The following is a 26,613-nucleotide window of genomic DNA, read 5'->3' on the forward strand; positions in this document are numbered from 1 at the left end:
TTTGGATGTCTTAAGTATATTGTCTACAAATCAGTTAATTTCCTTTTGTCATATCCCTGCCATTTCCCTTACTATTGTGGGTAGGATTTCAAAAGTTATTTGATCAAGAGTGGTTAGAGTGGGCATGTAGCTCCTTCCTGATTGTAAAGGAGGTGCTTTCAGTTTTCCCATTCAGTGTAGTGTTGGCAATACAGTTGTCTTGTGTTGAAATAAGAGCCGTCTTTTACTAGCCTCTCAGGACTTCTATCATTCAGGAGTGTTGAGTTGTGTCATTTTCAATATCTATTGAAATATCATGGGAGCTTTGTCCACATTTCTGTGTGCGATCAGGGTCTATTGATTTGTGTATACTGAACCATGTTTCATTCCTACTGGGAAACCAAGTTGATGGCATATGATCTTTTTGCTGTGTTCTTGTATTGAGTTTGCAAGCATTTTATTAGGGATATTTGCATCTAGGGTTGTCATGAAGGAAATTGGTTTGTAATCCCTTTTCCCCTCCCTCCCTATCCAGTTTTTTCTTAGCAGGGGAATGAGTTTGGAAGTACTCTCATTTTTACTTTTATAGAATATTTTGAGGAACATTGATGTCCAAGTTCTTCAAATGTCTGGTGGAATGCAGCGGTGAAGCCATTTCAGTCCTTGGTTTTCTTTGTTGGGCAGCTATTACTACTTCCATCACATTGTTCATGATAGATTTCTTTAGTTTCTTATACCCTCATAATTAATGTGTGTCCAGAAGAACATTCTATATTTTTCAATCTGTTGAAATATATTTGTTAATTGTATATTTCATAATATCATGAAGTATCATAGAAAGTTGGATTTCAATAGTAACAATTTTATTTGATTTCTTAATTGTATTCGTTTCCAGTTTTCTCTCTTTACTTAGGTTACTTAGGCTGTTTTTCCACTGTATCTTTTCCAGCAAGTAGCCTTCCTTTCCTTTATCCTTCGTGATTTTCTCTTCACATTTTGTTAATTTGTGATTGGAACTTAGCAGTTCTTTCTGTAGATGTTAGGTTTGGCTTATTCTTGTTTTCTGCAACCTTGAGATAGCATCATTAGGTTATTTTCTTGATGTCTCCTTTTAAAGTCGATACTCAGGACTATCTAAGTTTCTTTCTTAGAACTGATTTTGCTGTTGCCCACAGACTCATATAAGTGTTTTTTTTTTTTTTTAATTTTCATTTGATTCTATGAAGTGTTTTTTTTTTTTTTTTTTTTTTTTTTTTTTTTTTTTTTGAGACAGGGTTTCTCTGTGTAGCTTTGTGCCTTTCCTGGAACTCACTTGGTAGACCAGGCTGGCCTCAAACTCACAGAGATCCACCTGGCTCTGCCTCCCGAGTGCTGGGATTAAAGGCGTGCGCCACCACCGCCCGGCGATTCTGTGAAGTTTTTAATCTTCCCATTTTTTTAGTGAACCACTTATCATTCAACAGCATATTGTTTAAGTTTCATATAGTAGTTTATTTTCTCTTGATGTCGATTTCTGGTTTTATCCCATTTGATCTGATGGAGTACAAAAACTTACTCAATATTTTTTATTTGTTAAGATTTGCTTTAGGGTCTGATATAAACTTATTTGGAGAAAGTTTCATGGGCTGCTGAGTTAAATGTGTATTCTGAAAAAAATGTGTATTCTGCAACTACTGGAATATTCTTTGTCTGTGTAAGTGTGTCTGTGTCTAGGCTGTTTGGTCTTTGGTACAGTTTAAAGCTTACTGATCCTTTGTTTAGGTGCTCTATGTATTGATGAGAGTGTGGTGTTGAAATCACTTACTATTGTATCTGGACTTCTCTGTTCTTTATGTCTAGTAGTGTTTGTTTTATGAAATTGTCCTGCCAGTATTCACTGTGTGTATGTGTTTGTACACATTGTTTTATCTTCTTGATAAAACTGTTCCCTTTAGTCGTGTTTAGTCATTTTTAGTTGCAACTGATTTTGCCCTGAAATCTATTTGGGTATTAGGATAGTTACTCCATGTAGCTTCTTTTCTGGGTCCGTTTTTATGGAATATCATTTTCCATCCTTTCAGGCTGTGTGACTGTGCCAGTGATGTTTATTTCATACAGGTAACAAAAATTGAATCCTTTTTAATTGAAGGAGCCAGTCTCTGTTTTAATTAGAGAGCCAACACTATATTTAGGTTTGTTATTGAAAAATACATACTAATTTCTATTTTTTTTTCTGGTTGTTTGGAATACTCTATTTTTTCTTCCAAATTAATCATAGAGTATTGCTGCTTTATTGTTATACTGTTTCTATCTTATTTATCATTTGATTATTTGTTTAGTAAGATTTATCCCTTCATAAGCTCTTAGTATTGGGTATATTGTTTTCTTAGTGTAGGATTCTTTTATATATTTGCAATACTGGCTTAATGGTGTAGAATTATTTTGGTTTACAGTTATCTTGGAAGGTTTTATTTCTCCACCGATTTTAAAGTACACTTTTACTGTAAGCATTACTATTGGTTGGTAGCTATTTTCTTTCAGGGTTTAAAATACATCATTCTCTGTTATCTTGGCCTTAAGAGTTTTTGCTGAGAATTCTACTGTTATCCTGACCAGTTTTCCTTTGTAAGATGCTTTGTTCTTGGAGCTTTCAGTATTCTGCTTGGTACTCCTGGAATCTCACTAGAATGTTACATCGAGAAGTGGATATCCATATATTTCCTTAGATTTGAGGTATTTTCAGCTATGAAATAGGTTTTCTGTGTCTTAGGCTATATTTCAGCCCCCTCTTCTATACAAAAGATTCATACATTTCATCTCTTAATCATGTCCCACAAGTATAGAATATTATGATCATGATCTCTCATTTTTATTGCTCTCTGAATGTAAGCATTCATCAGCCCGTGTTCAGTTCCTCATAGTCTTTCTTTGCACTAGTCTGTTGCTAAGCTTCTGTTGGAGTCTTTATTAAGCTTTACAAGATTATTTCCCAGAAAATTTATTTTTTTTCTTCTCTTTGCTTAATTTCTCATCCAAGTCCTGACTAATTTTTTAAAATTTGTTTGCTTTTTTATTTGTACTCTTTTAAAGTTATTATCTTTCTTACAGTAGACTTCAGAATATTTTCGGCAAGCATTTCATTAGCATCATTATCTTTACATATGAATATTTAAAGGTTATTGGCTTTTGGTGGAGTTATTTTTTTTTTTTTTTGATTTTTCGTATTGTTTTTGTGTTTACCTACTGAGACAGATACTTTTCTACTGTTACCTGAGAGTCTTAGCAATCAGTCTTCTCTTAAGGGCTCAGTCCCTGGGGGGCTCCATGGGGAGGAAACAACCTGAGATAATAATGATAACAGCACAAAACCAAGCCAAACATATAAAGATAGCATGAAACAATAACACACACTACATTCCCAATAACAGCAGAAAAAAAGGGGTGCAAAAAATAAGATAGGTTAAAGAAATGGAAAACTAAATAGTTTGAAAGTGAATGGTGAGAGAGAAAAAGAAAATAGAAAACTACCAGATTAGATTTGAGAAAAAGTGTGTGTGTGGGGGGGTGAGCAACACACAATCAGAATGAAGAGAAAAGTAACAACTTCCTCATGGAAGACATGGACACAGTGCTTTCCCAGGCCTGTGGTTCACTAGGTAGCCACATGTGGGAAGTGGGAGCAGTAGGTTGTCTTCCTTATCCTCAGGTAACATCTGACTGGCAGTATAGAGGCTGATCCTCATCCTGCCAGCCAGAAGGAGCTAAGAGAAAGTGTCCACTTTAGGGTTCTGTGTACCAGCGTGTGCTGACGTGGAATACTGCAACCCTGCAGATTTATGCAAGACACCTGTCTCCTGATCCTGTGGGTGGTTGTCAGCAGGCACCAAAGTCATGATCAGTGTGGCTCTGAGCATGGGAAGTATTAAGACAGTGGGAGCATATCCTCTAAATGTCTCTGAGCATGGAGAAGGTGACCAAGCAGAATTAATCTGCTAGAAGCAGGAAGTCTCAGACACCAAATGATCACCTAGCCCTGGCCATGCTTCTCCATCTTTACTCCCACATAGATGTGCACACAGCCAGTTTGACCTCCTTTGGAATCGGACCACTGCTTTCAACAGGAAGAACTTAAGAGCACTACTCTCGCCATATAGAATTGTGGTAAGAATTTTAAATACCAGTTATTTTCCTGGGGTGGCTGCCTAGCTCCCTGTTTTAACACTAGTGGCTAAGCTAGAAAAGGCGGGAGACAATTCAACATTGGCATGCTTCTCCAAACTGTTTCAGACTGCAAGCTGCCATGTTTTATGTTTTCAGAACTGTTAGACTTACATCTTGGTGTAGCCCTGCTGAGTGGCAGCTTCCCCTTTACTCACCATTCTCTGGGGGTACATGTTGTTAGTGTTGTGTTTCCATTACAATGAAAAGGTCTGATATTTCTGGATTTCATCTGATTGCTGTCCACCTGTATGGTGGTAGCTCGAATTGAGGGGCTTCCAGGTGGTGCCTGATCTCGAACCGGGAGAGCTCTTGGCCTTCAGACCATCTTGCTCATGAAAGGACAGGCAGGAGAGCCAGAAGCAGTGCTCTGCTTCAGTGGATTGATACATTAAGTTTCCAGAGAAGTCTTGAACTGATTGGTTCCTGACCTGGACAAAAAGATCTCAAGGCAAGATGATATCATGGAAAATACCAAGCCTGCTAAATTTGGTGTCAGGAGCAGCTAGAGACCTCTGCCAGATGAGAGAGAGCCATCCTGAGGCTTCTCCAAGTGGATTGTGGTGAGGGCCAGACACATCGTAGGATTCCCAAGTACTGCTTATGGACCAGACATCAAGAGCAGGCTAATCTAACAGCAGTAATTACTGCTGAACACTACACATATTCCCTCACTTTGCCTACTGACCCCCATCTTATAGGCAGCCAAGTTACCATGGCAATGGCAGCAGCAGGCCCTGGGCTGGGTGCACAGGATGAGAAGAGAGTAGAAGATGTACCCACAAGATGTACTCAGGTCAGGGAGCTGCTCCAGTTTGTAGTGTTGAACTTGGCCAACACGAAGCTCCTTACTGAGTCTAAGGAGTCTTGGTTCCCAGCTGTCTTGGCCTCCTGCTTCCATGGCTTCCCAGCGTGGAAAAATAGCTCAAGACCCGTTGGCTAAGGGAAAGCTGCTGCTCACTTTTTAATTTTGCTAAGTCCTTCCCCAGAGAAGTGGGATTAAAAAAAAAAAGCAAAACAAAACAATAACCACATTGTATGCTGAGAGTGAAACCGGTTAAACTTTTAGTGAATTTGACCTTTTCTAAAAACAACAGCAAAAGCAAAACCCATTGTGAATAAGTGAAAAATTCCCATTGTTCACAATAACCTTGGTAAAAGGACACTAAGCAACGAGGAATGGAGGGGACCACCTGCTCTTTCTTCATCACAGAACCAACAAGTCGGTGCAGCTGCTTTTGGATAGCTATCTATCTGTCATATCTGGCAGCTGGTGATAGCAAGATGAAGTCATGCTCGTCAGCTCCATATAAAGTTAGGGTTGGGGAGTTAGGGAGGGGACGTCCCACCTTTGCCTACCTGAGGTAAATTCTATCTCGAAGACGTTCTAAGGACTCAAAAGAGATTGCTTCTGCATGCAGTCCAGGCTTTACACATTCCAAGTGCAGATTTTCTGACAAAGTTCGTCTTTGTTTAGTCTACAGCTCAGGCTAGACCCTTTAGAGCAGTGGTTCTCAACCTTCCTAAGTGGTGACCCTTTAATACAGTTCCTCTTGTTGTGGTGACCCCCAACCATAAACCCATTTTCATTGCTTCTTTAATAACTGTAATTTTGCTACTCTTATGAATCATAATGTAAATATTTTTGGAGGCAGAGGCTTACCAAAGGGGTCATGACCCACAGGTTGAGAACTGCTATCCTAGAGAGAATAGTTGCTCAACAACATCTTGAACAAATTGGGGTTAGTTATTACTTCAGGTCTCCATGAACAATGAGGTTTGTATCCAAGTACCTTATGCCAATTTCTTCCTTACCTCTGCTTTCTTAAATAAGCCCATAGTTGGCAGTGATGGGTGTCCCCATTGCTTAGGAAATTACAAAATAAAATAATTCTGTAGAGAATTTATTTAGATTCACACATTAAACTAAAAATCTGCCAAATGTTTCAGTGCCTCAAAATGAGATTTCTTAAACAAGGTCGCCATATTACGATCTAGGGACTCAATCAATATACAGTGATTATAAGTCTATATGCATTTACAACCCAACATATCGGCATATTTCCAGCATTTGGGAAACTGAAGCAGAACCAAGAATTTGTGGCCAGCTTGAGCTACATAGCAATATCCTGTATCAAAACAGTATCTCCATACATGTAATAGTGAAGCGCTCAACCATATTGCCTCTTCCATATTGACCTGTGTCCAAACTTCTAGGGCATTTTCTTGATTGATGATTATGTGGAATGGCCCAGCTTACTGTGGGTGGTGCTATCCTGGGTCGGTGCTCTAAGAAAGCAGGCTGAACAAGCCAATAGGGACAAGCCAGTAAACAGCTGGTCTCAACTTCAGTTCCTGCCTCCAGCTGGCTGACAAATTCCCATCCTGACTTGTTTCCTTGATGGATTTCAATGTATTAGTGTAAGCCAAATACCACCCCTGAAACAAGTTGATTTTGTTCATGGTGTTTATCACAGCCATAGAGATCCTAATTAATACAGAAATCGGTACCAGGTTGTGGGGTCTTGCTGTGACAGACCTAACCAGGTGTCTTTGGGAGGATTGTAATGGTATTTGAATGTTGGGCTGGAAAAGCCATTGAGTGCTCAGAGCTCAGTGGGTTGTTCTGTGGGAGCCTGGAAGGTAAGAATGTTGAGAAGAGTGAAGAGGATGGAGGCCTGACTTGTGAAGTTCTAGAGGGAAGCAAAGACTGTCTGGGCCACTCATGTGATATTTTGAATTAAGAACCACTAAAGTTGCTGGTCAGTGGTGGCACATGCTTTTAATTCTGGCACTCAGGAGGCAGAGGCAGGTGGATCTCCATGAGTTGGAAGCCAGCCTGGTCTACAAAGTGAGTTCTAGGACAGCCAGGACTATACAGTGAACTCCTGTATCAAAGAAACAAACAGAAGAACCACTAAAGTGAAACCTTTGCTTTGCTGGGAAATTGATGTTGGTCAGCTGAGGCTGAATAATCAGCTGTGAGATTCCTAATGATATTCTGTTATAGACTAGTCTAGCATAATCGTCAGCAGAGAGGCTTCATTCAGCAACTGATGGGAGCAGATGCAGAGACCCACCCACAGCCAAACATTATGTGGCACTCAGGGAATCCTGCAGAGAGGGGGAGGAAGGATTGTAGGAGCCAGAGGGGTCAAAGACCACTACAAGAACATGGCCCACAGAATCAACTGACCAGGGTTCCTAAGGGCTCACAGGGACTGAATCGACAATCAGGGAGCCTGTATGGGTCTGAATTAGGTCTTCTGTATATATGTTACAGTTGTGTAGCTTGGTGTTTTTGTGCAACTCCTAACAGTAGGAGTAGGGGCCGTCTCTGAGTCTTTGCCTGATTTTGGGACCCTTCCCTCCTAAGGGTTGCCTTGTCCAGCCTTGATGAGGGCCATGTGTCTAGGTTATGGCATGTTTAGTTGACATCCCTGGGAGGCCTGCCCTTTTCTGAAGGGAAACGGAGGCAGTGGATCTGGGGAAGAGGGGAAATGTGGAGGGAGTGGGGACTAGGAAGAGAGGAGGGAGGAAAACTGCAGTTGGTATGTAACATGTGAGAGAAGAATTAAAAAAAAGAGAGACCAGCATCATTGAGGATCATAAATCTGGGAGTGTTTCCTCAGGGTCAGCACACACAAGCTGTGGGCCATAAGGGGCCAAGGCTGCACCTCATGTTGTCAGCTGAACTTGGTAATGTATAAGAGTTACCCAGATGGTATTGGTTTTGAAAGCATGAAGTGGGTATGGAGAGCAGCTGAAGCTTGGCACCAGATAATAGGGTTAGAGTTCCTGGAGAGAGCCCAGGAAAAGCAATTGGTGAAGGTTCAGCTTAGTTGCAATAGACAACTCCAACATTTTGGAGATGCCCGTACCATGGGATGGCTGCCAAGGACAGTCTGAACCTAAGAGACAAGCTGTGTGTCTCCACTGCCAACAGTGGAGCCAGAGAAGTGGCCCAGAGGATCGTGCCCAGGGGATCATGAGTGGGTCCCAGACATCAAGGACTGAACTGTTGGGCTTTGGTTTTTCTTTGATCTGATTGTTACTGTGTCCTGGTTCATCCCTCTTGGAGTAAGAAAGTATTTAACTCATTTTTAAAAATTTTACAGGAACTGACAGCTATGAGACTTTAGGTATTTTATAGAAACTTTGGAAATTTAGAGCAATTTTGATTTTGATTTTGTTTTGTTTTGTTTTGTTTTTGTTTTTTCGAGACAGGGTTTCTTTGTGTAGCTTTGCGCCTTTCCTGGAACTCACTTTGTAGACCAGATCCGCCTGGCTCTGCCTCCCAAGTGCTGGGATTAAAGGCGTGCGCCACCACCGCCCAGCGCAATTTTGATATTTTAGAGAGACATGGACTTTTAGGGAGAGTGGCTGTTTAGAGAGGCTTGGAAGTTTGAGAGAGACTTTGGGTATCTTAAAGAGAATGAACTTTTAAAGTGTGTGAAGTATTTTTTAAGACAGAGGGACTTAGAATTGCAATGTTTTTAATTGTGGTATTAATTAATATGAGGTCTTAGGGATGAGCAATAAGGAAAGGTGATGATTAAATAGTAATGTATCTGTGTGTCAAGTTGACAAGGGATCAATTGTTCTGGTTAGTTTTTTGTCAGTTTGACACAAGCTGGAGTCATTCAAGAAGAGGGAACCTTAACTGAGAAAATGGCCCCAAAATTGGCCCATGGGCAAGCCTGTAGGGCATTTTCTTGATTAATAATTAATATTGGAGGGCTCAGCTCATTGTGGGTGGTGCCACCCCTGGGCATGTGGTCCTGGGTGATATAAGGAAGCAGCCTGAGCAAGCCACAGGGGTCAAACCAGTCAAACCCCTGCCTTGAGTTGCTGCCCTGACTTCCTTCAGTGATGGAGTGTGACCTGAGAGTTGTAAGATGAAATAAAACCATTTCTCCCCAAGTTGCTTTTGGTTGTGGTATTCTCTCACAGAAATAGAAACTTTAACTAAGGCAGAAACTTTAGAGATTGTGCAAATATATTGAGATTAGGTAACTTATTTTTTTTTAAACAAACTGGGTTATTCAGGAATTAAAAATGTGTTGAAAATTTTCTTTAAACGAAAAACTCAATATACAACATACCCTAATCTGTGGTATACAGCAAAAGCTGTATATTTATATATAACAATAAATACCTACATTAAGAAATAGAAATGTTTTAAATAACTTAAAGTTAATAAATAATTTATTTAATTAAAGAGTTTATTAAATAAATAAAGTCAGAAATGCAGTATCCTGTGATGTGGAAATCAAGTCTGAGCCACAGGCTGGAACAAGACTTGAGTTGCTTGGGAGGAGGATGAACGGTGTAAGGTGTTTAAAGGGGTCCGTGTGTAAGAAGCACCAGTGGGAAGCTTGCTGACAGCTGGACCGAGTACTTAGGGACAGAAGGAGCTGGACCAAGGGAAGGAACCACCTCAGCTGGCTCACTAACTCCCTCTGGCTGAAGGGCTAGCATCACAGAGATCATCACAGTAAGTGAAATACCACCAGTTCTCCTTTCATTGGAAGGCACCAATCCACATACCCAGAGAATTTGTAAAAGGGACAAATTCAGTTTCATGGAGGGAAAAGTTTGTCCTTCAAATGACTACAGAATAAGTATAGAAAAAGTGAACCATGTAGAGTCCAAATGGAAAAATGAACATAGACATAAACTTTATGAATTACACAAAAATTTATGAACATATTTTTCATTATATGAATGGAAAATTTGTAAAGGTTATAGAGGAAGATCTACATAGTCTGTGTCCTCAAAAAGGGTGCTGACTAGATGGCCCAGTGAGTAAAAATGTCCCTGCTGCCAAACCTAACAATTTGAGTTCGATTCCCGAGACCTAAGGAGTGAAAGGTAAGACCTGAACTCTCACAAGTTGTATTCTGACTTACAAAACTAAATAAATATGTAATTTAAAAAAGATGTATTATTTTTATTTTATGTGTGAGTGCTTTGCCTGCATGTATGTATGTGTACCATGTGCATGCCACAGAGGCCAGAAAAAGGGGTCAGATCCTCTGGAACTGGAGTTATGGATGGTTGTGAGGTCTCATGTGATTGCTGGGAATTGAACCTTGGTCCTCTGGAAGAGCATCCAGTGCTCTTAACCACTGAGCCATCTCTCTAGCCCCAAATATGTCACTTTTGAAAGGAGGCTTCAGATACCGAAACACACAGGAAACCTTCTGTGTGGAGATGAGAGATCTGTTGCTATAAGCCACTAAGTTGTGGATGCTGAAGCAAGGCCTGGAGCAGATTTCTTCCCTGGTATCTCCACAGGAAGCAAAGCCCCAGGGACTCCCCAGTTCCAGAAAGCTGGACTTCAGAGCAGTGAGCCAACAACTCCTGGGGTACTAAGCCACTCAGTTCGCAGTACTTTGGTGGGGTACTTCTAAGGAAATAACACACCACAGCTGACTCCTCAAGGTCATCTAAAGAGGCAGGAGTGGACACAAGACCGTCATAGGTCGAAGCCACTGCAAGGTGGTTACTCATGACTTGGACTGGCAGATCTAGCTTCAGCTGCCAGTCTCCTGGGACCAGTGGGATAATGAGGAGAAGGAAGAGCAAGAAGCAGCTCTTGCGTAGGTAGTCCCTGACCCTTTCCTTCCTGGAACCCAGAAAGCCCAAAGCTACGCATTCCTTCCTTCTCATCGTTTCTAGTCCCCACTCTGAGCTATGCCCAATTTAGAACAGCCAAGATGATGTCTCTTTTAAGGGCAGAGGAGAAAATGCTTGAGGAAGCACAGGTATGGGGTGGAGGTGGGGGCAGGTTGCCGTCTGGTCATAGTGTGTGATGGTTAATTTCTAACTTGATTGGATGATGAAATGTGTAGGCATTAGTGAAGCACACTTTATTTTATTTTATTTTATTTTTGTTTTTTGTCTTCCAAGACAGGGTTTCCCTGTGTAGCCCTGGCTGGGCTGGAACTCGCTCTGTAGCCACAGTGGCCTCGAACTCACAGAGTTCTGCCTGCCTCTGCCTGCTGAGTGCCGGGATTAAAGGTGTGCGCCACCACCGCCCGCCGGCTGAAGCTCACCTTTGAGTGTGTCTGAGAGTGTTTCCAGAGAGATATAATGGGATGAGATCCACCCTCAGTGTCGTCAGCACAAGTTGAACGTTTGCAGTCCTAGACTAAAAAGAGGAAATCGGCTGAAGTGCTGCTGGTCCCCTTCCCTGCTTCCTGCGCAGAACCGTGGGCCACGCTGCTCCCATCATTACGCCAACCCCGACTGTGGTACACTGAGTTCTTCGGAAGTGTGAGCTAAAATAGACCCCTCTTAGGTGTTCAGTCACTGCGATGGGAAAGGTGATTAATAATACATGGTGATTCGTCTCTGTTCACAGAGTCCAACATAGCTCTTTAAGACCTGCAGGGTCAAACGGGCACACTCTTCTCCCCAGAAAGGGACATGACAAGGGCCAAGGAGGAGTCTCCTGTTCAGTCCAGACAGAGTCCCTGATCACTGCAGAGCTGCCCTCCCAGCCAATGGTCAGCCCAGTATTCCAGATTCCATTAAGGGGACATGATGCGCCGTCTAAGACACTGTTTCAGGACTGAGCTGATAGCCGACTAAGATAAGGAACAAAATGTTTTGGAATTCCTCACTCAGCCCCTGCCTCTGGCTATCAAATCCTTGCTGGACACTTGGAAGGCTCTAAGCCAAGGCTGGGCTGTTCCCTGGGAAGGAAATTACAGAGCAGTTTCCTCTGTAACGGCATAAAGCAGTGGTTCTCAACCTTCCTAATGCTGTGACCCTTTAACACAGTTCCTCATGTTGTGGTGACCCCCAACCATAAAATTATCTTCATTGCTACTTTATAACTGTAATTTTGTCACTGTTATGAATTGTAATGTAGATATTTTTGGAGATGGAGGATTGGCAAAGGGGTCATGACCCACAGGTTGAGAACCACTGGCATAAAGTATATTGTCTCTATTGCTACTCTCTGTACTTGGAAGTGTTGGGTTGGTGGTCCCTGTGGGAGGAACTTGTCCCGTCTCCCCCCCCCCACACACACACTCATGCTGTTGACAGCACATTCTCTGACTTGAGGCTCCTAGGAGGCCAGGGCCTCCTCCTCTTCCTCTTCTCGGTTGGAGGATTTCCAGGGCTCTAATGAGCCCAGGATTTGGTACAAAGGCTTTCAGTTACTAGATTACAAGGTATCGGCTCCCTTTGCTGCTCCCCCAAATGTTTGTTTCCTATCTCCATAAAGACTTCGCCCTTAATCCCTCTACTTACATTTCCCAAGTGTGACTCATATGGCCTACAAGATGGAAAGTCTTTTGGTAAGAAAATCATCACAGACAAAGGTGGGAGTTGCCAAAAGCAGGGCCAGGGCTTGATGTCTGAGTCTGCTTAGGCCATACACAGTTCCTTTCTGCAACGGACCCCAAACAGGTGAGCAGAGGTCTGTCACAGGTTCTCAGAATTCCCTTAGGGTACCCAGACTGACCAAAAATTCAGCTTCAAGGAATTTTGTAAAGAAATAGGTCAAGAGAAAAGGGCAGAGGTCAGGAATGTCCAACACACAATGAAGACAGTTAGGAACCAAGCTGTTGATTATACAATCTCATAATAAATTATTGGTCTGGGAATAAAAAGCTGGTATAAATGTCTGTTCGGTGACATGGACAGATGTCAGGATATTCAGTGAAGTGAATAAGAAAAACAAAACAAACATGTCAGCTCAATAAAATATTTGTTTCCTAGACACAGTGAACTGCCATCAGACAGGCTAATTCTCCAGTGTGTCGTGTGTAGGCCATTCCTAGCCAGGCTTGCTGCTTGCCAACCAGGGAAGATGGCCGATAATCACAAAAATGTCAGAGAACTCCCCATACTTGAGTAACAAACTTTACTGGTAGAGGAGGGTGGCCTTGTATAAGGATGGGTGGGGTCAGCTGTGGAGCATTCTCCTCTCTAAAGAGACCTACTGTGCAGAATTCTCCAGGTGCTTACCTCACATCCAAGTAGAGCAAACCCACTTTGTGCTTCCTAGAATACAAGTGGTTGTCACCCAAAGTATTCGGACAGGGCTAAGAAGCCACTGAGCCTTCTCTGCAGAGTTCTCCAGGGAACACTGGGGACTTCTGTTGAGTTGAAGATGAAGTTTGGTATGGAGTGTTGAGCAACAGTGTAGTCCACATCTGTCCTCTTTACCTGGTTCCTCAGGCATGGCTGGACTAAATGCTGCTGACAGCTCAGGAGCATCCTGCTTCTCAGGTCTGGCCACCATGCCAGTGTATCTGAAAACAGGTAAAGTATGACACACTGAGGCGCCATTTGCCAATCTGTCTCACTTTCTTGCCTGGGAACTGGTTGACTTTATCAGACACACTCTGTGGACTAGGCAACCCTCACCCCAGCACCCACTCCACTGATATCCAAACATGAGTCATCTCAGCTCATTCACTTCAGTGAGGTCTATTTATTCCATAAAGTTCATAAGGAATCAAGCTAGCACAAAAATCATTACATTCCAATGAAAGCATATCTGGCCCCGCTACCAGACGTCATCAGTGTGTAAGCATGACACTGCTCTCATGATCTGATGACAAGAACTTAAGGATAGAGACAGCAAAATTACTTATATTTCCACCAGAAGTCAACAAAAGGATTTGTTCTCTAGTATTTATTAAGTTCTCTAGTATTTATTTATTATTAATGTGTGTGTGTGTGTGTGTGTGTGTGTGTGTGTGTGTGTGTGTAAGCACCTGTGTGAGTTTGTTTGTCCCCCCCACCCCCTCACTGGAGTTATAGGCACTCATCAGCTGACCAGTGTGGGTGCTGGGAGCTAAACCTGGGTCATCTGCTAGAGTGGTAAAGTGCTCTCAACTGCTGAGCCATCTCTCCAGCCCCAGATAGTTTTGAAATGCAGATCTCCACTTCTATCTGTGTCCATGCTTTTACCTGCTTCCAATTTTGTTAAGATAGTGCTTTTAAAATTCAATTCTAAGTCCTGGAAATGTGTTATCTCCCAGGTTCTTTTTGCTCACTAGCATCAATTTTCTTCTTCCTTCTCTACAAACTGACTTCTTAAAGTGTACCAAATTCTTGAAATGGTGTATCAAGCATGTCGATAGATAGATTCCCAAGTTTTGCCTCACACTTAACTGGACCTTTGTCTTTGCCAGTTTTGTTTAAAGATTTTTGGTTGCCTTCCTTCCTTCCTTCCTTCCTTCCTTCCTTCCTTCCTTCCTTCCTTCCTTCCTTCCTTCCTTCCTTCCCCCTTCATCCTTCCCTTCCTCTTCCCCTCCCTCCCTTCCTTCTTTTTCCCCCTTTCTGTTTTCATAGGAGGAGTGCTGGAAAGATAGCTCTGCACCTAGAGTACATGCTGCTCTTCCAGAGAATCCATGTTCAGTTTCCAGTAACCACATCAAGCATTTCGAAACTGCCTGTAACACACACACACACACACACACACACACACACACACACACACACACACACGAGGTCATGTGCCTGTAAAGATCAGAAGAGGATGTCAGATATCCTAGAGCTGGTTTATACATGGTTGCAAGCTGCCTGATGTGGGTGCTGTAAACGGAACTCTGGTCTCCTTCAAGAGCAGTAAGTGTTCTTAACTGCTGAGCCATCTCTCTACCCCACCTCTTCCAATTTCTTCAGAGAGGAAAGTGTTCATATGCACCAGGTGGGATGGTAAACAGTGAGCATTAACACTTTCATTGTATCTAATCGATTACACCAGAATGGCTAGTTGTTCTATAGATAGTGACTGTATCCATATTTCCAGTAGGTACCACCTATGAGGTCCTCCAGTTTCTCCCAGATGTTGCTGAAGGAAACTGTTCTTTACTGCTATGGTTTTCTCTATGCATACCCCATGGCTTCCTGTGTTGTCTTTATGATTACACATTCACCATTAAAATTCAGTTTTGGTATCAAGAAATTGTGATTCCTCATTTACTCTGGATGCCCTCACTTCTTCATTATTGCTGTGGCTTTGTACGTTTGTCATTGTTTGATTACCGATCTAGTGGGAGCAATACACACACACACACACACACACACACACACACACACACACCCCTCCAGCCATTTTGATGATTTTCTCCTGAGCCAATCCCTTTTGCTGGAGTTTCAAGATCAACCGTGCGCTCGCTCTGCTTGCTTCCTGCCGAGAAGAAATGCGCTGCCTTTTCAGATGGATGGCCCTTTGCCTTGGAGTCTTTTTTAAACAATTGCTTGTATTAAGTAATTAAAGTTTCAATTTTTAAAGTCCCATTTTGTGTAAAATTTCCCACTTTAACATCACTTTGCAAACAAGGATTGTGGCACAGTGACCAGAAACTGCTGGAGTCAGAGCAATGACTCGTTTATTTTAAAAAACTCTTCCTTACATCATTATTTCTAACCTTTTCTTCTATAAAGTCATCATAGCCCGTGTTTGGAATATAAGAATTATGCCAAGTAAGAGGAAAACATGCCTCATGCCTGATATCTGAGTTGATAGAGATATGTTGAAGTATAAAACTTATGGATTCACCTGATTGTTATTACTATTATTTTTTTGGTTTTTTGAGACAGGGTTTCTCTCTGTTGTTTTGGTGCCTTTCCTGGATCTTGCTCTGTAGCCCAGGCTGGCCTTGAACTCACAAAGATCCGCCTGGCTCTGTCTCCCGAGCGCTGGGATTAAAGGCATGTGCCACCGCCTCCCGGCTCCTGATTATTTTTATAACTGAGTTTTCTATGTTATTTCACTGGCCAGTCGGCCTAAAGGCAGTCAGTCAGTATTATCTGGTTTAGAGAGGAAAGTGTCCTCCGTTTGGGAAGGGAGAGAAGCTGTCTGTCTGACACACTGCAGGAGCTTCAAAAATAGTGGATGCTTACACCTTAGACTCAGGGAACATTGTGGAAGAGAGCAGAACGAGAGTGAGAGTCAGGGGACCAGGGAGTTTGCTGTGAAATTGTGCCTCCTAGTAATTTAAGGAGCTTTCCTGAGAAGTCTCACCAGCATGGTTTCCCAATCATGGTTCCCAATCATGAGCTGGACAAGGACGGCACCAATGGACATGGCAGAGTGGGTGGGGAGAGCCCATGGAGTCTCAACCCTACACAAAGAACTACGGGTAACTGAAGAAAGATGGAAGTGGGAGCGGTGGTCCTCCCCAAGGAAGAGAACACAAACTGGTTGCCTAGTGCCAAATATTCAGCCCCGAAAACATGCATACAAGTAGCATCATGCAGACTGAGCAGGTTCTACTTAGCAATATATATGTATGTACATAAACATACAGTGACAACTAGTGACAAAAGAGGCCATGGATTTGATGGAGAGTGGGAAGGGGTATATGGGAGGTCTTGGAGGGAGGGAAGGGAAGGGAGAAATGTTGTAACTATATTATAATCTAAAAGATAAAATTAAAAATAATAAGTTGAACAAACGATAGTATCCCGTCGTCCTCTTTAAGCATACTTTGTAAAACCCCCAAATGCTACACCTGAAAAGCAGTAGCCCTTTCCTTCTGTTTTCACTCCCAGCAGTAACTTCTCACCATTTTATTTAGAGTCTGCCTTTCTTACAGGCAATGAAGTTAAGTGGCTACATGCTAAACTTTGGGCAATAAAACAAAATTGTTGGAAGATCAGTTTTGTGAATTTAGAACGCAAAAATAGCTCCTAATGGAATGTTAAATAAAGGAATTTTATAGGCTTGGCAGTAGTAACAATCAAGTTAAATGTTAGAAAGAATGACTGAGTGGTCAAGAGTACTGGCTGCTCTTCCAGAGGACCCAGGTACTATTCCCAGCACCCATGCGACAGTTCTTTCTCCAGCAGCCACATGGCAGCTCAGTACTCCAGTTTCAGGGGATCTGATGTCTTCTTCTGGCTTCCATGGACACCAGACATGCACATGGTACACAGACATGCGGGCAACAACTCCCCTGCCACACACACACACACACACACACACACACACACACACACACACCACACACACACACACACACACACACACACACACACACACACACCACACATAACCATCAATGCTCCTTGAAAACATAGACCACGTTGATGTAGCATTGTCCCTTTGGTCACTCTTCTGTTGGGAGCCATGAGGGCTGGCTTTCTACTTTGACTTTTTCATTTATTTATGGATAAGTACACAATGATGCAACTTTTCACTGTCATATCTGAAGTCACATGAATATTGAGCTGTTAGGTGAAGCTAACGAAAATCAGCACATAGGTCCGTTTTTAAGGATCTGTCAGGTAGTGATCACTGTCTTACTACAGTATAACTAGACAAAAGGGGTGACAGTTTGCAAAGTGACCCTTTCTTCACTTGGCTGATTTTCCCATGTCATGCGGTTTGTCTTTATTATTCTACACCCTCTCTCCTTTTCAATAGTGTCTCATTGACACACGTGAAATAAAATGCCTGTAGCTAAGAGAACCCAAGATGTTTGTGCTCTTCGGCTTCCAAATCTTAAAGCGTAGATCATAAAATATCCCGAGTTCTTCAGACGGAAAATGAGCACTTGAAAACCGGAGGCAGAGGAAACATCTAGACAGCGAGGCTGTGGAGGGCCTTTGAGTATCTTCCCTCTTGGGAAGGCAACAGTGTTTACAGTGGCAGCCGGACCCTTGACACACGGGACACAGGAGTGAGGGGCTGAGCTAGTGGGGAGCTCTGTTCTTCCTGACTAACCACTTGGAGGTCAGCCTTGGACGTAGCAATATTTCACAGGCTTGGAGTTGCCTCAGTCCTTCTTCATTAGTGTACTGATGAGAAAGTCCCTCTTAATACATAACAAAAGGTCCTTCATCTCACTAGTGAGAGAGAATGAAGTACCCAAAAGAAAGAAACATCTGATCTGAGCTGTCTGTCTGTCTATCCAATCAAGTAGTGAGACTACCCAGTCTTTCTTTTGATGAGAAAAAACAGTTACAAAACAATCACGAGAGGAGACTGAGGCAGAGCTGTAATAAGTCTCAGAAAAGAAAGCAGAGAAGCAAAATGGAGCTAGAAACAGGAGGGGTGGGGCCAGGACTAGGAGGTCGTCACCTTAGGATGCCAAGTGCCTTCCTTTCTGGTCAGTTTGCCTCACGACTGTTCCATGAGTGAGCGAGGGGTGATCCTCCATTCATGCAGCAACAAATAGAGACTTCAGAAGATGAGGTGACTTGTCATCACAGAGACAGAAGCTTAAAGGATGTGGCATTTGTATTTTAAGTTTTATTAGTTGTCATTTGCCTGATTCTTCGTTGTCTCTGCCCTTATTATTATGGCACAAATGTCAATTGCAAAGGTTGTTACCCTAATTTCAACAGTATGCTATAAATTACATTACGGTGTTCAGCTCTTTAATATGCAAAGATGATGATACAATTTAATAATTTCCATCCAGTTTAGCAATACACAGAAAGTCACATTGCATTGACTACATGGATAAAAACTGCTGCCGAAACCATTGCTTTATGTATGATGTCTTGAATAAATCTACTTTAATAATGTACAAAGCTGTTTTAATAATTTTTCAAAGTTATAGTTTCATGTATTATGTCAGTTTAAGTGGAAAACATGCCTTATTTCCCTTCTTGTCATCATTTAAAAATAGTCTTTGACTTTTGCTCAAAATAACTTTCCATACAAATGATATTAATTATGAAGATATCATTACAACTCATGTCCACTGCCTAAAGTTGAATTTTCAGAAAGTTCAGAACTAAAGAAAGCAAGCTGTCGCTTGAGATGCCTCTTCTCTTCTGGCTGCTCACACACTTTGACTTCAATGTTGGCATCGCTGAATGTATCTCCCTTAGTTTCCTCTACTGGACGCTGTTGTCGCGATAACTTGGCTCTCTTCTGCGTCATTGAAATTCCTGAATTTCTGTGCTTCTGAGCTGGAGAAAAGGTTTCCTTTATTAGACAATAACAAACTGCAGACAAAAAATTCTTTTTGAAGTTTTCATTCATAAATGCATACACAATGGGATTACAGATGGAGTTGAAAAACCCAATTGTTTGTACTACAGCAAAAACCATCTTGATTGTGACATCATCATATTCTTTTTCAAAATTACCTGAAATAGAATAATACTTTAGAACATGGATTGACTTTATTAAGAAAATTAACAGCTATCATCTGACCTTGTCAGAGACAAAAGGCATGCAAATTTCTGAAGCCCACTGTGGGAGAGGAATCTGATTATGTGGGAACAAATGGCTTTTGTGATGAACATTCTTACATACACAGGCTGGCGTCCAGCATATGTGACTGGGCTCACAGTACTTTCACTAAAGAATTCAAGTGTCATACAAACTAGAAGCTGGAGTTACCCTTCAGATATTCACTTGTGAGTTGAGGCTGTTAAAAGAGATGATTCATAAGATGCAACGTCGCTCCCTTTAGGAGTATCATAAGAATCTGGAAACTTTACTCTGTACAACTACTGAAGGGCACTTCCTGAAGTGTCCTTGTCACACAATCACCTGCCACACAGGGAGCTAGTGCTCTTTCACCAGGCTTGGCATTTAATGAAGCCAGTGAAAAGCACCAGTTTTACACTCATTCCTGTGCATTCTAGCAGGAAAGGGACCAGAGAGTCATCAGGTGAGGATGCCAAGTACTCACTGTATTCAACCATCATGTGAACAACATGGAAAGGAGCCCAGCACGCAGCAAAGAGAGCCACCACTGTCACCATCATAATCACAGCCCGCTTCTTCTTCCTAGACTCGTGAGAAAGGATTGTTTTGGTTCACTTTGCTGTGGAAAATGTGTTCAAACAGCAAGACTGAAATAGAAGTTGAGTTTAGGCCACTCACACACAACTGCAGGTAGATTATCGCCTTTTCCTGTTCGCTTCACCCTTGTCTTCACGGTCTTTATGTAATAGACATGCTTATGATGTGTGCTCATTGTGGGTCTGGCATTCTACTAGGTTACTGACATGGATTATACCATTAACATTCAAAGAAGTCGATGGGCCAATGCAGAAGCTGAGGCCCACCGAAAGTTCCTGATTTGTAGTCAGATGGCTGGTAACTGATGTACTTTGGGTTTGGATTTAGCAATCTAAGTCAGCGAGTGAACTTTAATTCATCGTGTATTGAAAATCATTCTCATCTTTGATAGTAAAACATCAATATTTACAAAATACATTAAGGATCAAATTAAAATTCTGGTTTACCTGGCATTCAAACTCATTTCTTTCTTTTCTTTTCTTTCTTTCTTTTTTTTTTTTTTTTGGTTTTTCGAGACAGGGTTTCTCTGTGTAGCTTTGCGTCTTTCCTGGAACTCACTTGGTAGCCCAGGCTGGCCTCGAACTCACAGAGATCCGCCTGCCTCTGCCTCCCAAGTGCTGGGATTAAAGGCGTGCGCCACCACTGCCCGGCAAAACTCATTTCTTATAAGTAGATTTATATCTGCACTAGAACTATGCATTTGCTTTATATTTTAAAAGTTCATGCTTGGCACCTCTCCTTTCAACTCCAGAATCCCTTTCTTCTGAGGAAAGGGTATAATAAAAAAATTCCCTAGGTGATGAAGTCTTGGGACCTTCCTATATTAGGAGAGGCCTGTCTTTATACAACTGGCACTAGAGGGCGCTGCACACCGTGATTTAACTACATCCCTCAAATCCCCGAAGTCTGTCCAGGAGACATCACTCATTTTCATTTGAGTGGTCATTCAGTACAGATATAATGTCAGTCTTATGTGTTATGTAGGAAGCATCATAGTGTTTTAAAATGGATATTAATGAATAAGGTAAGAAAATAGCTTTTATGTTGAAATCAAATTTCAGCAATAACCATTTAACGTAAGTATTATGCTGTAGTTTAAAACATTTTTATACATGCCATCTCATGTATGTTAGCACCATCTTTGAGGAAGTAATGACAGAGGTCATTATACAACCTTGTACATATGAGGAAACGGAGGAGGAGGGCAAAAATGCAGATTATGTCACATGGCCAGCAAGGTGACAGAGAGCTGCTCCCCGCCCCCCCAGAGATCCCTGACACCGGTTCAGAACTCTTTCTGCAATTCATATTTATATACAGATGAAAATGTAACCATGCTCCAAATTCTATTCTTACTCCCAACTTTGCTTTTGATTTAAGAACTAATGATTTTGATCTTTCTGCCACACATTAAATTGCACAAAGTTTCAAGGGTTTAAATACACTCAATTTAGATTACCCAGGAGTTCTGGCATCCTTGGCAACTGTCCTTTCTAGAACAACTAATGAAAACTTTTAAACAGAGATGAGCATTTAATCAGACAGACCTGGCTATTTTGGACATTTCTTTCCCATGAATAGCTTGCAGCACTGAGCTGTCTCCAACTCTCTTCTTGATCCAGAGTTCATAGCCGATCTTACCGTAGAGGACCAGCATCAGCACCAGGGGCAGGAGGAAGAGGATGACCAGAATGAAGGTGGTGTAGATTTTCTGGTGCGCGGGGCTGGCCCATTCTTCCAAGCAGCAGACGTGTTCTTTCTCATATAGGAAGTCGTACTTGATCTTTACAGTGAGAACAATTCGGTTGAAAGAACCAACAGCCAGCATTAGAAGCAGTCAAGTATTATCGCAGAACATCATTGTAAAGACTTTTATTTATTTATTATTTATTATGCACTGATATTATTGTAACTGTGAATTACTGTTTCATTGCTATTTTGTAGTAAAATATAGTTTTCCCACTAACCTGCTTAGGTTTTAGAGAATTTCGTGCTTTTAGATTTGAAATGGAATTGAGGTCTGTGCATGTTTCTTTCATTTCTTGCCTTTCTCAACTTTTATCTCAGCTTCTCATGCTTTTCAGTGAGCTAAAAGAACACACTTACCACGCTGTCTATGGAGAATACCATATGCTGTCTGTTGCCTGCTTTGATATTAATTAAACTAATACATTTTTGCTTTCTCACTTGTTGAAGAAACAGACTTGGAGAGTCACCAGATTTCCTTAAAGTAAGAGATGCTAAAATAGGCATTAAGGAGGCAAATGGTAGCTTTTAAATTAAGGCAAATAGAAAATGGAACTCAAACTACTACCAACCTAAAATAATTGAACTGATTTACTCAAACTATTTCCTGCTGACTCATCTTTAAGTTCAAACACTATTAACAACAGGAAGTGGTGTGGCTCATTTCCAGACTGAACTGAACCCTTCAAGTATATTCAGAAGCCACATCTCTGGGTAGCAAAAATGGAAATGTGAGAATTTATCAGGAATGCTGTCCTCTATGCCTGCTGGATCTTTTCAGCTCAATGCTTAGGTTTTGGCATAGTTTTGCTTATGTTTATTTGCTTGTGTGCGATTTTCATCACAATCTGCAGGAGCAATTGAAAAAGCAAGAAAAGTCAAGTTCTGGTCTGGTCTACTATTGACAAACATAACTAGGAATGATATAAACCATTGGAAAACGATTTCAAGATCTGAACTTCCCAGGAGTAGAGGTAAAAACACACCCTACTCTGGCACAATAGAAGCAGCCCCTACAATGACCATAGTCATGGAGCAGCAAAGCCTAAATCTCCCCGCTCATCGCTGATGGGTTCACACAGCTCTAGGGACAAGCAGGTCTCTAGGTGTACTCTAATTCAGATATTCTGTCTTCTACCTCTGTGTGTGCTCCTTTCCCAGTCTCGTAGTCTCCATTTCTAAATATACGTTTCTCTAAAATTTTACTGTTTAAGATAGCACCTGGGGTTGAGAAGAGATTTTGGGTCTGTTTTCACCATCACCCCCATCCTAATTTACGAATCACATCTATGTCCAACACAAGTCTTACCATGAGCACCAAGGAAAGAGACAATTTATTACTGACACTAGTGAAGCGCCTCTCTCCCCCTCCCCCACCCCTGATTTAGGTGTCACCGTGGAGAGCTCTTCTGCTTTTCCCAGTGTTAAGTATATTTATATCTAGTGTAAGGCCTAACAGTAGGGGAAAATTGTATTTTGACAAATACTGGGAGGGGACATCCTTGGTTATCATTTCATATGTGGTAACATAAAATAAAGTTGCTCCCTGCTCTCACACAGTTCAGTTTACTCAATACTCAAGTCATAGAACAAATACCAGACTATTTTTAAAATCTACTTTTACTGTGTGTCTCACTTGATATCCTTGCTGAGGGATGTGGCGTGCTTAGTAAAATTCCTTATTTGCCTTTCTGTTTTAAAAAGTAGACTAGAATATATCATTCTATATGCTTTGTTAGGGGCTTTGTGAGCAATGCCCTGTTGTCTTTGAGGATTGGTGTCTGTGTTAGACTACAAAAGATGTTCAAGTTGACACCAACAGACTGGCTGGGCCAAACGAACACTCTGCTTCCTTACTGTGAATCCTCACACATGGCTGAACCCACCAAAAGAAGGCAGGAGGAGAGAGCTCGGATAAGATGCTCTCTGAGAGTGTTTCCTACTCAAATTTCAATTTCCTACTTCAAATTCCAATGAAGATGAGGCAGGCAATAAAGGCCTTATGAAGGAGAATCAACTAATCTATTACATTTTTTTTGCATGAGTTAACAATAAAAGAAAACATGGAGAAGGGAGGGGAAATAATAGATCAGCACTTCTCAATTTGTGGGTTGCAACTCCAATAGGGCCACATATCAGATATTTAAATTATGATTCATAACAGTAGCAAAATTACAGTTATGAAATAGCAATGTAAATAATTTTATGGATAGAGTCACCACAGCATGAGGAACTATATTAAAGGGTTGTAGCATTAGGAAGATTGAGAACCTCTGGAATAGATAGTTATGGATGGACAGGAGGATCAGATGGGTAGTGGGAGGGGAGAGGGGGATGAGGGAAGGAATATGGGAGGGATGGGAAAATTAAAGGCTACTTAAGGAATTGTATGGAAACAACATAGTAGAAGCTTCTTAAATTATGTATGTATATGAAGGTGATCTAAACGAAATCACCAGATAACAGGGGAGAAAGCCCCACCTGGACACCTCTCATCACTAAATGAACCCTCCAGTACCAGGAAAGGGGTTGCATCTAATTGAGCTGCTGGCCAAAGGAGAGCCAGGGGACCTCTCAAATAACTCGGGCTGTTGCAAAGGCTGTGGGATTCTCTCCACAAATTGACAGCAAGGCTGTATTGCTGCAAACAACACACACAATTCATTGAACATGGAGAAGTTGAGCTGGTGCCTGCCTGGAGCCTTCTTCAGCCCTACTGGCACTAGCTCTTGGTACCAGAAGATACTCTTCACACTGCCAGAGGAGAAACAGAAACTCCAACCCATCCACAAACTCTTTGATCTACAATGGTGTCCTGCCTGCAGGGTAAACTAGAGCAATGTTGGCACAAAGCTGTGGGAGTCACCAACCAACGTCTGCTTTGACTTAAGGTCCACTCCACGAGGTGGAATCCAAAATGATGCCACTTGAGTGACCAAGAACCTGAGACCAGATAGCCCAGGGACCTAAGGGAAAGTCAAATGCTACTGTTCTACAAAAGAACACAGCAATAAAATGATTCTTAATGATATCCTTTTATTCTCATAGATAAGTGCCTTGCTCAGCCACTATCAGAGAAGTTTCCTTCTGCAACAGGTGGGAACAAATGCAGAAATCCCAGCCAGACATTACACAGAGAGGAGGAGGCCTAGGAAAACTTAGCCCCAAATAGAATGACTCCATCAAATCCCTCCACTCAGGGCTCAGGGAACCCTGTGGAAGAGAAAGTGTAAGAGCCAGAGGGGATGGGGGACACCAAGGAAACAAGGCTTTTTAGGCACAGAATGACCAACACACATTTGAACTCACAGAGACTGTGGCAGCATGCACAGGGCTTGCATGGGTCTGCACCAGTTGGTGTCCGAGGGTTGAAAGGAGAAGTGGACACATGCCTCATCCCTAACCCAGGAGAAATCTCAAATTAATAAACTACTTGTAAAAGAAAAAATAGTTTTCTCCAAGGGAGTCTCCCTGAGGAGACAAACTACTCTTAAGGATAAATCAAAAGCAGCATATTTGGAGGTTCCTTGTCTCATAATGTCCTGTCAGAGTTATCTATCTATCTATCTATCTATCTATCTATCTATCTATCTATCTATCTGTCTGTCTGTCTGTCTGTCTGTCTGTCTGTCTGTCTATCTATCTATCTATCTATTTTTACACTACAAGTTTTGTGTATATATTATGGCTCCTGGTTTTGTGTTTTTATGGGATTCCTGAGTGTTGGAACAAGTGGAGCTCTATGTTTCTGTTTCTCCAGGCTTGTCTTAGGCTCTTTTTTATTTGTTTGTTTTGTCCTATTTCAATTTGCTTTTGTTCTATCTCATTATATTTTATTATTATTCCTTAGATACCTATTTGTTTTTCTAATGAGAGGCAGAAAGGAGGGGGATCCAGATGGTAGGGGATGAACTGGGAGGAGTAGAGGGAGGGAAACTGTAATCAGAATATACTGTATGTAAAGGAAAATCTATTTTCAATAAAAGAAAATATAGACCACTCATTGAATTCTCAATTATATTAAGACATAGAAACATTCTAGATAAAACATTTTCAATTTGTAGAAAAATGGAGAAAGTGATTTTGGAATATTTAAAAAAATGTTAGGCATCTAGATATTAGCAATACAATACCTAGAAGAATTAAATAAAACAGAAAAAAAACCTACTTGATTTCATTTGAAAGATTTCCAGTGAAGGAACTACAGTAGTACAGACTTGCTGAAATGCTTTTGAGATGGGTAATAGTTATAGATGAGAGATGCGGAGAAGTATTTCAGTAGTATAAATGTCAATTCAGCCCCAAATCTACCTCAAGTTGTTGAACGTGCCACATAGGTGATCCCACGATGATGGCCACCAACCAGACCACACCTGTAAAAATGTGATAATAATCATAGTGCAGTAAAATGGAGTCATGCTTAACAGTACAGGTTCTCTGTCTTCAGTGTCCTTATAATACAATACCAGCTAAAATTTTAATGACAGAAATACTGTTTGCTTATTTATTTCACATGATATATTAGTTAAATTTGCTATCTTTGATGATCTTATAGCTGTACACTATGCATCTGATTATTATAAATTCAGACCATTATAAAACATCTTAAGATTTTAAGCACTCAATGATAATTACTAAAAAGGAAAACTAATCTATTACCATGATAGACTTGAGGCCATTGTTTCAAACTCAGCATTTTTATGAGATTTGTTGTATGCATCATGTCTTACTGAGTCAGGGACAGTACTAGCAAGCTAAGAACCTAGAGTTGCTTAAAGTGAAATGAAGAGAATGGAATGTATCTTTGTTGGGCATCTGAAGGACCCTCTTCTCAGGCACTTGCAACCTCTATGTGAATTGACTGGGAGCCACCTCTGGACAACATCCCTGTTTCCTGCTTCCCTCGAAGCACATTTCCTGTTCCGTATCAAAGTCTTCTTGTTCTT

General features: G+C 41.4%; 1 protein-coding gene across 1 annotated transcript in view; it reads right to left on the reverse strand.

The window, feature by feature from the left end:
* Nucleotides 1-18,648: 18,648 nt before the first annotated feature.
* The window catches only part of LOC114684077 (pyroglutamylated RF-amide peptide receptor), a 48,744-nt gene continuing 40,779 nt past the window's right edge, over nucleotides 18,649-26,613 (reverse strand). Inside the window, exons 3-6 of the mRNA XM_028858512.2 lie at nucleotides 25,979-26,040; nucleotides 21,469-21,704; nucleotides 19,809-19,906; nucleotides 18,649-19,257 (exon numbers count right to left, since the gene is read on the reverse strand). Of these exons, the coding sequence (XP_028714345.1) occupies nucleotides 18,851-19,257; nucleotides 19,809-19,906; nucleotides 21,469-21,704; nucleotides 25,979-26,040 (803 nt within the window). The 3' untranslated portion in view covers nucleotides 18,649-18,850. The remainder of the gene's footprint in view (nucleotides 19,258-19,808; nucleotides 19,907-21,468; nucleotides 21,705-25,978; nucleotides 26,041-26,613) is intronic.

This window comes from Peromyscus leucopus, chromosome 6 (assembly GCF_004664715.2).
Source record: "Peromyscus leucopus breed LL Stock chromosome 6, UCI_PerLeu_2.1, whole genome shotgun sequence".
NCBI classification, from domain to species: Eukaryota; Metazoa; Chordata; class Mammalia; order Rodentia; family Cricetidae; genus Peromyscus; species Peromyscus leucopus.